This window comes from Canis aureus, chromosome 1 (assembly GCF_053574225.1).
Source record: "Canis aureus isolate CA01 chromosome 1, VMU_Caureus_v.1.0, whole genome shotgun sequence".
Lineage (NCBI taxonomy): Eukaryota > Metazoa > Chordata > Mammalia > Carnivora > Canidae > Canis > Canis aureus.
Window position 1 is genome coordinate 43,656,784 of NC_135611.1, and position 15,316 is coordinate 43,672,099.

Genomic DNA, 15,316 nt, shown 5'->3' on the forward strand with positions numbered 1-15,316 from the left:
TTAAGCTTGTAATAATTTTATTCATAACAGGTACAAAATTTACATTTACATGTATATATATTCAAGTGATCTTTATTTTCTTACTTTGACATAAAAAATACAATTTTTACATATGTACAAAAATATTAAAATATAGACATTACAAAAAGAAAAAAAAAAAAACAAGATTTCACAAGGGGTACATTTTGGGAAATAGAGACACACTGAAAAAGAGGTTAAAGAGAGATGACAAAACATTTAAATAGGCTCCAGAAGTTATTTTGATAAATACTAATTTGGTAAGGAGAATAAAATGTCTCAAAGGCTAATTAGGTGTTAAACAAGATATATTTAAGACTATCTAGGTAAAATTACATGGCCTTCCTTTACCATAAAAATTAAATCAATTTAATTTATCCCTGTATCACAAATATCAGATAACGAATTAGTTTTCCTTTTTTCTTAAAATTTAAATTTTCTGATTCATGCTGAGAATTTTTAACTTTTTCACATTAAATTGTAAAATACTTTAAGAGGCTATATATTCTCTTTACTCACCAGGGCATAAATTCTGTACTACATTGATTTCAACACAAAACTGGAAATCACAATACATTTTTAAATTAAAACCTAACATTTCCTAACTAACCTTCATGATCAGGTACAATTGATTTATTAACAAGACATCACAATCGTCGTAAATTCTTCTTGCTTTTCTTAGTACCAGGCAGAGGACCGGTTTTATAATTGGTTTTTAGGGGTTTGCCATTTGAACATTCTTTGGTGGCATGATAATTACATAGGCACCTTGTACAATAATCAAACCCACAGCCTTCTCGTTTACAGATCGCCCGCTGTAAATAGCAATCATATTTTGCTGGTGAGTTACAGCGAATACAGGCTTTAAGGCTTTCATTCTCTTTCAAAGTCTTGGCAACCTAGAAAGAAGAAAATCCATAAACAAATTTTAGTGAGACTAAATGTAATTTAGTTAGAAAAAATAAGAAGGGTACCTCTGAACCTTCACCAATACATGAAGAAAGGACTCATGTCACACATAAGACAACTCCTGCTCTTAAGTAGCTCAGTGTTCAATGAATGACATAATATCACTTAACTGGTCTAGTGGCCATTTCCTAATGCTACTTTTAAATATGTTCTATTTCATGAATGCTATTTACACATCAATGCCTTATTTAAATGCCATCTTTACTGTGAAGTCTTCCTAGTGTCACTCTGGAGTTGGCTGCTCTTTCACCTCTAGTTCTCTCTTTTTAAGAAGTACCTACCACATTGTATGGAATTTATTTTTATGTAGCCATTGTCCATTTTAGATTGGAAAGCTATGAAAGGTGCCATATTTTTCTTATCCACAAATTTCCTAACAGCAGATGCTCAATGTTTTTTGAAGTCATATATTAGTCACTACATGAACAGTTAAGACTTTTTAAAAAGTTCTTATTTATTTATTCACGAGAGACACAGAGGCAGAGACAAAGGCCAAGGGAAAAGTAGGCTCCCCGTGAGGAGCCTGATGCAGGACTCAATCCCAGGACCCCAGGATTACGCCCCGAGCCAAAGGCAGATAGATGCTCAACCACTGAGCCACCCAGGTGACCTGAACACTTAAGAAAATTAAACCTCACTATACGTCACTTATACTTACTGACCAACATGAAGGCAGTCAGCAGTCAACATTTTACTTCAAATATGTATTCTTAGATAAGATCAGTTTTTTAAAATTAAGCTTGAGAAATTATCCATGTGTTAAGTAGAACTTCTAATACACATTACCCAATGATTTGAAGATACAATAGGAAGGCTTCAATTTCTGAGAGTTGGCCTTTGTGTTGTTTAGTTCTGTTCCTCAGATACCAAAGGCAGCAATTGTAAAATGTATATTGAACAGTTTGGTATAAGAAATTTTAAAATCAAGGTTTTCTTAGTATTTCCAAATTAGATCTTAACATCACTGAACTGTCATAATGTCAAACGGTATCTATTTTCTACACAGAAAGATGTACTTTATATACTTTCCTAGTTTGATTACTTGAATTACAAATGGTTTCTTGGTGGCCAACATTTTTGAGAGTAGAATGAAAGGGACAGAAGATAAAATCTACATTAATAATTTCCTATAGTCTTAAATAAATCACTTTAATGCTCAGTATCTTGTAATTTATTAACAAACAAAAAGTTACCTCAGAGAATTCATTATGTCGACTGTAAGAATCTTTCTGATCACCTGGATTGGATAACTTGGTTTGAGCACCTTTTTTAGGGTAAGTCTGGGCTGCTGATTTTTGAACAGAAGCTAATGCGGTTCTGAACATAACATATTCTCTTGTTGAAGCATGTGGTGAAAACTTAATGCTCTTTTCCTAAAAAAAAAAAAAAAAACTTTAATAGCACTTAAAAAAAAATTCACCTTTATTCTCCACAATCAGGCATTTTTATTGTTTGTACATGTAAAAAAGAGGCAAATGAGAATGTAAAAGATTTCTCTGTACATCCAATTTACCCACAAATGCTTTAAATACAGCTACACACAATTCACATAGATAATACTGACAGAAATTGCAAACCAGACATTATGAGAAAGCACTTTAAATACTTAGTCTACATAGTGTTTAGTACATGTACTAATGCCAAAACAAAGTCATTCTTTTCACCACCAGTAAATGGCAATAGTCATGTTTAAGTGTCATAGCAGTGTCATGGATGGATTCAAAACCACCTTTTAGATTAGAAAACTTTCCATTAATACCACCTTATCAAAATAAAGAAACTGAACTTGGAGAATTTAACCAATATTTGACTAAAGTTATACAGAAAATAAGTAGCAGGACCAAAATTTAGACCCATGTCTGACAACTGCTAGGCTTGAAACTTCAAACATGTATTGATACTCTCAGAAACATCTTCAAAATTACCAAGTATTTTGGAAGGGAAATGAATTCCCTTCTGCATTAAGAATCAATATTTTGATAATTTAACTGAAAAAACATAGATGTCAATGAAGATTAACTATATGCTCAACTCTCATTATTAAAGAACTGACCAATTTTCCCTTTTGTACTTCCAGACATTCCATTTCCAGGAAAAACCCAAGAAATAAATTACTTAGGTGGTATTCTTTTCCCTTTATCTTTGAATTTTGTTTAAACAGTTGTCATGAAAAGCAGAAGTGCTTTGTGAATTTAAAGGATTTCCAGTTTTTGTCCTATTTTTCCCTATTTGTAAAAGTAAAGAGCACTAGGTGTTATATTTTAAAATGAAAATATCAACTCCAAAGACTTACAGTAACTCTTTGTATTGCTTTATTGTACAACTGCAATGCCCTCTTATCATCTTCTAGAATCTTCTTCCAAGTTGTGCTCACTCTAGACACACTGGAAAAGTAAAAGATTATGAAGGAAACAATTAAAGCATCACAAAGAGCTAAGAGGAATGAATATGCTTCAGAAACATTAACAGTGCAAGAAACATTTCTATTAGCAGTGCTTCTCAAACCTGGTTACATATTAGAATTGCCTGGGATGCTTAAGATTTAAGGATATCCCATGCCTAGTCATTTGAGTTTAACTGGCTTAAAATGAGGGCCAGGGTTGTTTTTAAAAGTTCCCTATGAAGTCATTCTAAGTGCATCCAGGCTTAAGAACCATTGCTTTGTACTTCATTTTTTCCAAATATCTGCAAGTATCAAGTAAGTAGTCGCCCCCATTGTATATGTGACACATGTGAACCATTCAATATCAAAAAAATTTGTATGCAAATTTCAAAGTCTTGTAGGACACAATGCTATCAGTAGACATCAACTTCAAGAATCCATTTTGTTAGCGAAAAAAATGTATCAATAATCCTCCACGAAGCCAACAATAAAAATCTACACTAACCTGTTTTGCTTTAGCTCTATTTCATAAAGACCAGTGTGAAGAGTAACACTTGCTTTCTCTAAAAAATTTTTCAAAAAGCTCAAAATGAATCTGATTGAGTGGTATCTAACCCAATAGTCTGTATAATTATCTTAAATCTGTCACCTCATCCTAACTGATCTTTGGTGGAATGAGGAAGGGTAGTATGAGGTGTCTAAGAGTTATAATCAGATCCATTTGTGAGTTTCCATATTTTCATCACTGTCAAACCAAAGAGAGCCCTACATTAAAAATGGCCTAAAACATCAGCAACTATTTCATAAAGTATGGTAGAAGTCATAAAGCCTACTGATTCTATATGCCAGAATGAGGCTACTGTTTAATAATTAAGCATGTATGATATAGCTTACATACTATAACTTTTCAAACCAAAAGGAACAAAAATCCTAATTTAACAAAAATAGCTTCCTAATAGTATAAATATGAAATGTGAAATAACTGGATTAAATGCTTACTTTAAAAAGTTTCTTTCACCTCAGTGGCATCGAAGTGGTCAAATACCAGACATCAGGCAGTCATTACCTCAATTAAACAATGCAAGACTATTCTATTACGTCTTTGTATGAGCTGGTTGTGCTAAGCCATCTAGCAAAAATGTTCAGTGCATTTACTAATACTCAAGGTAATCATACTTACTTGATTAAGTCCATATCATTGAGCTGTGTTAAAATATTTGCTAAGAGATGTCGGAGTCCTCTTCGAAAGAGTTCACTGAGAATATCTACACATTCCAAGCCCATTTTCCTGCCAATTAAATTTGGTAGTTTGAATTTTTCACTAGATATAAATTCCTTTAGTTTCTCCCAGTCTATTTTAGGATTCCGTTTGGCATTCTTTTTTAATGTTGAACAAACCATTTTTGCAAGATGAAAAGCTGGCAGCAAGTTCTTGCTGGGATATTGGTCTGGGCTTTGCATCTGTAAGCAAGACTGTGGACTGTCACTGAAATTTTCCAACAGAAGGCTACTCTCTTCATGTTCACTGAAGCCACTTTGCTTGGAAAATGAAGAATAGCCACTGTCTTCATAAGGTCCACTGGTCTCTAGTTCTTCTATCTCATTTGAACTATTAAGGATTTGTTGTACATGTTGATTTTCCTTGTTATAAAAGGGCTTGTTTTCATTTTCAGTTTCAAGTTCTACAATCCTGGGGCTCACAATTGGTGACCCAATTTCTGATAACCTTACATAGTCTTTAATGCAGTCTTTATAAGAACCTTCCAAATATGCAGGAGTATAGGAACTTAGTCTTCCACTGTCATCAGGCTTTAACAATTTAAGTCCAGAATGAATATGGTCATAGTTAAAATCACATTTCATTTTGACAGAAAGAGTGGAATTTTCTTCTTTACAACCTGTAAAACAACAAAAAAAATTTACTTAATGACAAAATCTTCACACATCTCTACTTCTTAGATTGGGATACAGAGAGGTAGAATTACTTTGCAATCTCTTAGCACTATGTATTGCCTACGTAGCTGGGAAATTATCCAAGTTTATTTACTAAGATGTGACCATGAATGAATAGTATTTAAATCTTTTAGTAATAAGCACATACATCTTACTCTTAAAAGGGTACTTAAAAAGATTGCTTTTAGAGTATAATTGTAACATTTGACTTCTAGAGTGTAGCTGATTGAGTAAAAAATACTGGAAAAAGGGACTATTTAATAAATATATGTACTTATGGAACAAATAAGGAAATAATACATCAGGTGGGGTCTGAAGTCAGAAATCCTTGAGGTAATAAATATTTGTATAAGACTTAGACATTACAAATTATTATAAGCCTTACAATAATTAATCAAGAAATTATAAGTAGGGATGCCTGGGTGGCTCAGTGGTTGAAGTGCTGATCTTTGGCTCAGGACATGATCCCAAGATCAAGTCCCACATCCAGCTCCCTGCAAGGGAGCCTGCTTTTCGCTCTGCCCAAGTCTGCCTCTCTCATGAATAAATAAATAAGATCTCAAAAAAAAAAAAAAAAAAATTTTGATAAGCTTAGAAAAAGAACTGAAAGTCAATACATTTAAACACCTACAAGTTAAAATCTACCTGAATTCCCACAAGTCTCATCTCTTAAGTTTAATTTGGATCAGAGGTATATGTGAGTCTGATAAATATTTAAGGTGTTTGTCTACCCTGCTGGATAGTGAACTCAAGCACAGGAACATCTCCCTTATCTTGCCTAATATGTGCTAGAAATAGAAACTCTGAAATCTTCAATTACTGAAGGAAGATTTCTCATGACTAATTAACCAAAAAGCCAGAAGAATAGTTCAGCTACCAATGAGACGATGTGGTAAAAATAGAACAACACTATAATCAGCATTAAGACAAGATAGAAGAGGGTGGTTGGGCAGCAGGTGTGCATTACTGTTCAGTTGTTTTAAATAACTGAAGATAATATACTTGCTATCTATGATAAGTAGCATAAAAGGGAAAAACAAATAATGATACTACTAACAAACCATGCAATTATTTCTGGATATCATTCATTAGAATTTACATTTCAGAGAATTCAAAATTAAGCTTCAAAAAACCCAAACACCTATTTAGGGTTATATTACCACCCCCACAGCCTAAGAAATCAGCTATTACTGAACAGGCAGCATTTAAAAATATCTTTATAGCCATGTTTCTCAATCTCTGCCTTACTAACATTTTAGATTGGATAATTGTTGTTGGGGGCTAGCCTGTGCACTTTAGGATGTTCAGCAGGCTCTATCCATTTGATGACATTAGCAGCCCCACTCCCTATAGCACAATAAAAAAAAGTTTCTAGTCACCAGTCATTGACAAATGTTGGGCTGGGGGAGGCAGCGGTGTCAAAATCACCATTCCTCAGTTGAGAACCACTGTTTTAAAGAATTACTAGGATTTTGTCAGGCAATCGAGGCTGGAAAAAACATTCATTTGAAGGTTAACTTGAGCAAAAGCACAATTCTGGGAAGGAATATAGTAAATGGGTTCAAGAAAATCACTTAGTATTATTGAAGGCAGAGTATATGAATAGTATATACCTCAAATGCATTTCAGACCTACTATTCCCTCTGCAAGCCAATCATAGGTAGTTAATTTATCCTGTCAGTGTATGTACCAGTCTGTTTAGTCTATACTAAATATTGGTACTCTATGTTAATTTTATAGTTTTTATTTAGAACAAAACCTTTAAGTACTAAAAGAGAGTTACCTGTAGGTAGGCAAGTCTCTTGAACACATTGAAAGACATAGTAGATACTCCAGGACTACACTAAACCTTGGACTAGTCCTAAAAACTAGTTTCAAACTAAGTTCAAGGTCATAAAAAGCAAATAAACACGTATTTTCTAACACCAACATTAAACATAACTCTAGAACACATTTTTCTGAGTGGTTCCCTTCCACCCACATTAAAAAAATCCAAATGACTGTTTTGATTTTTTGCCTCTCAAGAATTATGTACAATTCACATATGGTCACATTTTGAGAATAAAGAAGTTGAAGCCACCTACAAAGACACATCTTTATTTGGCTGCCTAAAGGGAAGAGGCTCGAAACTGTACTTTAGAAACTGTTAATTCTTTTCAAAGGCATTCTTTCTCTGCTCATCTTTAGAACCCAGTTACTCAGAAACTATGCTGTAGAACCCTTTCATTCAATACCACTCTGAATATGAACAGCTCTTTAAAATTTAGACTTAATGATGGTTCAAACATCTTATAATTGCTTAGAAGTTTACAATTCCAATTTGTTTTCAGACACTTGGTCCTCATTACCTTCCGATGTAGGGAGACAGATATTACTTTATTTTTACAAATGACGACACTGAATGAAGTAGCTCGCCCACATTTTGGCAGTTAAGAGTCAGATTACTCTTCCTGACTATAAATCAGTGCTCATTCCACTGCCTCACTTGTAAGTGAGATAAAAGTATAGGCTCATGGACTTTGGGTTATAACCCAATACTGCATTACTTATGTTGTTGCTGACATCGTTTCAGCTTTCACTAAGTTCATGTCCACTTATAATATATCCATTGTTTTATTTTTGGAGCATTTCTTATTTTCTGGCATGACAAGATGCTCCAGGCTCATCTTGTATTTTTCCTATTCCAGCCCTGGAATCACTTATTTCTTCAAGGAACTCTGGTTCCTTTTATTGGTTCCAAAATCTGGATGATGGTGGATTTAGCTTTAAAATGTAAAATTATGTTATATACTTCAAAGTTGGAGAGGCAGAATGGTCTGTAGACTCTTAGGGTAGATTGGATTTATTCATTGTGTAATAAAGAGCCTTGAAGGGTTCGGGAGTTGAGATATCCGGTTTACATTTTCAAAAGATCATTGGCAGCTGTAGAGAACGGACTGTAGGAAGGTACAAGTGGAAAGAGAAAGGCTAGTTAGCAGTGTATTATCACAGGCGTCCAGAGAATTGGGTAAACTGATATTGGGATGACTGCAGTGGAAATGAAGATAACTGGGTGGGTCTAAGATCTATTTAAGGAGAGTCAACAGAACTTGCTGATGCTTTGGATGTGAATGAAGAAAGGTGGAGTAAAAAAAAATATCCTGGGGTTTAAGTCTTGAGTATATAAGGTATAAAGTGTTACTTGCTGAATCAGGGAAAACTAAAGCAGTAAACTTTTAAAGCCTCCATTTTCTCATCTATAAAATGGGGTTAAAAACAAAACTGAACTAAATGCATGGCAGTCCCATCACACATACGGTATTTTTATCACATTTTTAAACCAAATCCTTTCATTGCAAATCACGAACATTTCAGAAGTAGTAAAATACATTCTACACGGTATATACTTCTATATATATATATATATATATAAAACATATATATATATTTAAAGTATCATATGCCTTTTCTAGGAATCAGACCCAACTCCAAGTAAAAATATTAGCTTTTTCACAGCTTTGTGACATAAAATATTCAATTAGTTCCTTTCACTTTTTCTAAAATGTAGATACTAGTATCTACCTTATGTTGTTGGTGAAGATTCAACATAGTGCATTTTCTGAACCTCATTTACCAACCCACCATCCAATCACGAAAAGGTGGTATTATGGTCAACTGAACAACTGACCTTCCATCTAACTTTCCAAGTCAGGGCCGACATTCCATATTAAAATACCACAGCTAAATAAGCTACAATGCCTAAAAATTTTTACAACTATCCCAACGTTTAATGATTAAGTTCTACAATCTGCAATACCTCCAAGATAATCACCATGTGCCCAACGTTAGGCGTGGCTATTCCTTAAGAGTTTGAGACACCCCCTCCCCCAGGCTTGCAGCCATAAACTGCCAATCAACCATAATCTCTAAGAGAAAATTTTAGAAAGCTTGTCTTCAAAACTGCTCGGATGCAATAAGCTTTTAATCTTATTTTCTCAAATTGTAAACAGAGAATAAAATTCATGGAGATAGCAAGTATTCTGAGGAGCAAGATGGTAATACTAGACGAATGTAATTAAATAAAACACTGCTTCTTAAAGCCATCAAGCTTCAGAGCTTCATGAGGAGCTTCTGGAAATAGACTTAACCTGTTAAAAAACTTTTTTCCTCAACTCTTCTAGACTCCTTTTCTAATCAAAGGGGCATCTTTCATTGATTCCCAAATATCACACACTCGAATTGCTAGTTTGAAGGAAAAAAAAAGGTATTTCTGAGGCAAAATAAATGCATTTGGATCTCTTTTCAGATAGCAACAAAGAGGATGAAAATAACCGTTTGAGTGCCTTCCACTCTATCCGAGTTTGGGAATAAAGGACGATCTAGTTCTTCAGAAGCACAGGAAAAAAGAATAACCAATTCTTCAGTTCTCAGAAAATCAGCTACAGAAGGGCAAATGCACGGTTTTGTATTAAAAAGTGCTTTACCACCCCCCCCCCCTTGACCCCAGGCCTTCTCAAGGAGTACTGGGCCAAGGGAGAAATGGAGGAATAAAAGAATGTTTTTGTTTGAACATCCTAGTACAGCTTGGCCCGACAAGGGGGTCCCTCCATTTGGCGGGAGTGGGTAGGGGTAAGACCATGGAAACCCTGAGGGGTCGGGGAGGTGGCCCCTCAGGGCGCGGGCCGTGTGGAGGAGGCGGGAGATAAGCCAGCAGGATCTCCCGCGCCCGCCAGCAAGAGTGAGGCAGCGAAAACCCGGGCAAATGGCCTGCGGACCTGAGGGTGCGGGGCGAACACGGACAAGGCGCGAGGGAGTGGGGCGCAGGCACCTGGCCGGGCCCCGGGGCCCCGCGGCTCGCGAGCCCTGTCAGAGCCCAGGCCCCGAGGTGGGGGAGGGGAGGGGGCCTTTGGCGCCTCTTCAAGCGGGGTGGGGACAAGGATAGGTAGATCCTGCAAGGGCAAGAGGGCGCCCCGAAAGGCCGGGACCTACACCTCCGCCGGGGCTGGCGCGCGGGCTCGGCGTGGGAGATGGGACCCGCGCCCGCCACCCCGCCTCAGCGCTCCTGGCCTTCCCTCCCCCGGCCCCCGGAGCCGGAGCCGCCGCCGCCGCCGCCCGCCCGCCCGCCCGCCGCCGGGTCCCGCCCGGCCCGGCCCCGCGTGGGTCGCACGCCCGGACCCCGGAGGGGGGTCGGTTCGGTCGCAGCCGCCCTCCACCCTCGCACCCCGTTCGGGTAACGCGTGCCCCCCGCACCCACTCCTCACTCACTGTCGGAGGGGCGAGGGCGCCCGGCGGCTGTCAGGGCGCTGTAGCTGCAGCGGCAGGAACCGGAGGGGAGCCGTGGGGAGCAGCGGCAGGGGCGCTGGCTCATGCCAGTGGAAGTGGGGTCGGCCTCAGGTGCGGAGACAACTACACAGCAGAGGACCCGGCCGGCCGCCTCACAGGGCTTAGCTCCTAAAAGGCGCCAGCTGGTATTTTAAAATCTTTGAATTTGGTGCCCAAATCCGTACGGCCCAATGGGGTGCGTTGCTTGCACGCGCGCTCCAATCGGAAGGCGGTGGGAGGGGACGTCCTCATCCACGCCCAATCGGAGGCTGCCGAGGCGGGGCCGAGCCCTGAGGTCCAAGCTCCCTCCTTCTCCCAGGCTCCGCGCGTCCGGAAAGATGCTGAGGCCAGGGGCAGGCCAGGGGCGGGCCAGGGGCGGGCCTGGGGGGCGGGCCTGGGGGGGGCCTCCGAGCGCGGGGAGGCCGCGGCCCGGCCGCACGTGGAGGTGGCCTACCACGCATGCGTGAACCCGCCAAGCTTCCTTCCGTCCTGGGAACGGGTCTCCTGCCAGTCCTAGTTTCATCCTGAGGGCAGCTCCGGCTTCTGTCTGAAGATCTCCAGTGGGTACAAAGAGTAGCCGAGTTTCTTCGATCAGCACACGAGTGGGTGTCTGGTGAGCGGCGACTCCGGTCGTCCGGGAATCCAGACTTTCCGGAAGACAAGCCCGCCCCCCAGCCCGGCTTAGCCCGCCTCTCTAGGATTTAGGCGCGCTCCTCGCTCCCTCTCAGATTCGCCCCTCCCTCTGCCCTCTGCGTCTGCGCAGGCGCTGGTGGCGGGCGGTGGCTGCGGAGTTGGCGGGGTGGCGCCTGCGCGCTGCGGGCCCCAGCGTTTCTCCCCGTGGCGGGGGGCGGGCCGCGGTGGGGGCTGCGCGAGGCTTCCGGCGCGCGCGGCGGGTCCTGCGGGGGCGGCGGCGGCAGCTGCAGACGTGGGGCCGCGCTTTCCCGCGGCGGGGCGGGTTGGGATGGCGGGACAGTCACTTCTTTCTTGTAAACGTACTTACTTGTATGTTCAGCTCCAGTTCTCCAGCCACCACCGCTTTGTACGGACGTTAACTTTATTAAATCTGTATCTACGCTCAACAGGGTTTTTTTTGTTTATTTACTTCAGGGGCCCAGCGCAAGAGAAAGACCTGCTGCGAGATAAATACATTTATGAAACGTCCTGCCGTGGGAATCCCGATCCCCACACCCTAGGGCCGGAGGCTTCAAGCCAAGGGAATGGCGGGGGCCTGGGTCGGAGAACTCCTAGTCTTTGATGAGAGCTGGCACCGTGTGATTAGTCATACTGAATATTTCAGTCTGCACGTGCCTTCACGTGGTGACAGTACATTCCTTGCATTCAGCTTTTTGGCAACAGCCCAATGAAGCCAGGAGGTTTAAGTTCCAAGAATCTTTGTTTTCAGCGGCTCTCCCTTGCTGATAATCTGCAGGATTATTGAGAGCTAATAGTTGACTCACGGTAAGCGCTGAGTTAAATTGGTGGCAAGTCCTGATGAGGCAGGGCTGGGATCCGGATGAGCTCTGCAAGTGCCGGGTGGATCCGGTTTCTGTTGCAAAATTGTGATTCATGAGTTTATCGTGGTGTTTCGCATAATTTTTCATCTTTTAGAATGTTGATTTAAATTAGTATTTTTCTGGATTACTGAAATTTGGGCATCCTCGTAAACTTTGCACCCGAGTGATGGCGTTCTACTCGCTTGCCTTATCCTGGCCTTGGAGCTAGGTCCAGGAGATAGAAGGTTGAAAAGATAAAAGTTCTGTCCTGCAAAGAGTTCACATACCGACGGGAAAGAAATTAACGGTTCACAATTTTCGTGCAGGAAAGAGCAATATAAAACAAGATAATGGGATAGAGAGTGGGCGGTAGATGCATTGACTAATGACGTTGGGTCATCAGGAGGGTTTGGGAGCTTTGAACCAAGATCTGACTATTGAGTGGGCAGTGTAGAGGTCTGCGTAGTAAGCAGAGGGCAGAGAGGGCAAGTGCTTGGCTTGTTCCAGGGCTATATGGATGTCTACAGCGCGTTGAGCAAGTGCAAGAGTGGGAAACTAGGTAGGAGAGGTAGAAGCCAGATCCTGTGGGATTTCCGTATGTTTATACGTGGAGTTTAGAGTTTCTTTTGATTGCAGTGGTAGTTGGAGGGATTTCACCTAGGGAGTAATTTGTTGAATGAATGTTAAAACTATTAGCTTTTTGTCTTCTAGGTGTTTTGCAAATGAAGGCTTTAAGTCTCACAATAATCTTTGGCATTATTTTCATTTGATTGTGCTTAGAAGTGTAAGTTTATTCTCACAAAACTACAGCTACTAAGCAAAAATTCCAATCCCATTCCGCTGTATAAATCCGTGTACCTTCCTCTGTGTTATATTGAGGAATGACAGTATTTGCTGGAGGCAAAACTGTTTATAGTACATTTTCACATTACTTCCCCATTTGACCTTGGAGATCATCTTTATTCCCTTTTTATTTTCAGATGTAGACAAATGTATGATATTTGAGGGGAGGAAGGGTTTTCTTTAAATTAACTGAGCATATGGACTATATTGGCTTAAGAGGCATTCCCCAGCAGTTATTTTTTCAGGAAAAGGCTAAAATATATTATTGGAAAAATTAAAATTACTTTGGCAGTATAAGGTAATATACATAGCTAAGCATATTTTATTGCACAGAATAGTTTATGAAAGTCTTTTCAGCCTATTTAATGCTGATTTTAAGTGTTAGCGTTTTAATTGATGATTATGAAATATTTTTAACTGACAACTTGTGCAGTGGATTCATGACCACCTGTTAATTTCATTTTTGTTGAGAAACTTTGGGCCATTTTGAATTTTACTAGACATCAACAGATGCATGTATTTCTTTCCTCCTGCTCATCAGTATTGGGATTATTGAGTTTTTTTGGTGCAAAATGAAGCACAGAGAGTTGCCCTCTTGCAGTGGATTCTTATTGCAGACCTACAGCATGCAAGACATCATGGATTATCTCGAAGTAATTGGGACATGGCACCTGCCCTTGTGCTTACAATTTGGGACTGCCACCTTATAGACAGATGCTCAGTAAATAATTTTTGAATAAAAGCATCATGAGCATAGACGGGAGGAGAAAAAGGAGTATAAGATTTAGCAATAATGCAACACTGGATAAGTCAAATACATCTCATTACATTGGGAATTTTTAGAGAACAGAGGAGTTACTTTTATATGCTAGGATAAGGAAGTAATCTGTTAGACAGGGTTTCTCAACCTCAGCACTGTTGACATTTTGGGTCAGATAATATGTTGTTGTGGGGGACTACCCTGGGCATTGGAGGAACTGTGCATCCTTAGACTAACTCCTGTTGTCTCCAAACATTGCCAAATGTCCCCTAGAGGCAAGACTGCCCATAGATGAAAACCAGTGCTGTTGAGGATGTCTTTTGAGGGACTGGGGAAGAGGGTAGCATGGTACCAGGAACAGAATGGCGGAAAGCCTAAATTCAACTCAATTATCAGAAAAAAGTTAATTTGATGTAACGTAATGGGAGTGGGGAGTAAAATGGACTGCTATGAAATGATATTGGATATGGCTGTATTGTACGCACACTTAAAGAGTTGGAGTTTTATTTGGAAAGCAGTAGGAACGTATTAAGTTGTTGAGCAAAAGAATGACAAGATCAGAATCTTGGTTTTTAGGAAAATGAATCTGGCGGTTACATATGTGTAACCTGAATTATAAAGTAGATAGAGAGGATGCCAGGAGAAGTCGGGGATCATAAAAGTAGTCCAGGGGTGAAGTAATGCTGGACAACAGTAGTGGTAATAGAATCAATGAGGATAAGAGTATTTAGCAATAAACTGCATGTGAGGAAAAGGAATCAAAGACAAATTTTCTTTTTAGAGGACTACATTTTAGATTTGAGAGAATAGTAGTGCCATTAAAGAAATGGAAATTACACATTGAGAAATGGGTTAGAGGAATATGACAAGTTAAATTTTAAACACAGTGATTGTCTGTTTATGCATCTTCGAAATTGCTTTTCCAGCTGAATGAATTTTGATTAACTGCTGTTGTAGGCCACTTCGAAATTAAACTCTATTGTTTTTTTCTGAACAATACATCAGATTTGTAGACAAAATACTTAGTTATAATTGCCTTTTAGAATCTCACCTTTAGAGAGCCTTTAGAATAGGTTTTGTAGCATATTGTTAGGTCCTGGGGAAACAAGAATTAAGAAAACATTTTGTCCATTAATGAGACAATGTGAGAAGTCTGGCAACATGCTTATTCTATTCCGACTCACTCTTTCCCGTTTCCTTATTAAACACAATCTTGAGATAGGAGTGAACCAATAAGGTTATTACCTTGCTATAAATGTTGTCATCCTGGTATAGTATTGTGCATACCAATGAAGAGCAGTTAATTTTGCCTAGCGGCTACGGTGCCCCTTAGGTTGGACTTTGAAGTCTGTCTGTTGAGCTAAGCCAAGAGTCTGTTCTAGGTAGGGAGGGCAGCACAAGCAAGGGCAGACAGGAGCAACAATGCATGGCTTATAATGAAGATAACTGAATAGATGCACTGTTTGTGCAGACAGCTGCAAATCCCAAGGCTCTTACAATGTTAGACTTGGGGTTCCAGTAGCTTTGTGCCAAGACTGTGTTGCTCTACCCTTACCTTTCCCTAGGTACCAAAAATTATATCCATTAATCTAGGAG

At 39.8% G+C, this 15,316-nt stretch overlaps 2 protein-coding genes across 6 annotated transcripts in view; both read right to left on the reverse strand.

The window, feature by feature from the left end:
* FBXO5 (F-box protein 5) lies at positions 1–14,795 on the reverse strand. Of its 3 annotated transcripts, none has more exons than XM_077897199.1 (5): positions 14,772–14,795; positions 4,551–5,268; positions 3,281–3,371; positions 2,181–2,360; positions 1–917 (listed from the first exon to the last, which is right to left on the reverse strand). In XM_077897199.1, the coding sequence occupies exons 2-5, from the start codon at positions 5,231–5,233 to the stop codon at positions 666–668; spliced, it is 1,206 nt and encodes a 401-aa protein (XP_077753325.1). In that variant the 5' UTR covers positions 5,234–5,268; positions 14,772–14,795; the 3' UTR covers positions 1–665. The 3 variants fall into 3 exon arrangements, with proteins under 3 accessions (XP_077753325.1, XP_077753314.1, XP_077753307.1); XM_077897188.1 differs by lacking the exon at positions 14,772–14,795 and adding an exon at positions 11,079–11,370; XM_077897181.1 differs by lacking the exon at positions 14,772–14,795 and adding an exon at positions 10,568–10,973.
* Positions 11,702–15,316, reverse strand: part of MTRF1L (mitochondrial translation release factor 1 like) — a 16,885-nt gene continuing 13,270 nt past the window's right edge. Inside the window, exons 8-10 of one of the 3 annotated variants that reach the window (XR_013379451.1) lie at positions 14,772–14,815; positions 12,082–12,170; positions 11,702–11,753 (exon numbers count right to left, since the gene is read on the reverse strand). Coding sequence is in view for 1 of the 3 variants with exons in the window: in XM_077897221.1 (XP_077753347.1) it covers positions 14,785–14,815 (31 nt within the window). In the remaining 2 variants the exon portion in view is untranslated. Of the gene's footprint in view, positions 12,171–14,771; positions 14,816–15,316 lie in introns of all 3 variants that reach the window. The other 2 variants (XR_013379450.1, XM_077897221.1) reach the window with 2 other exon arrangements.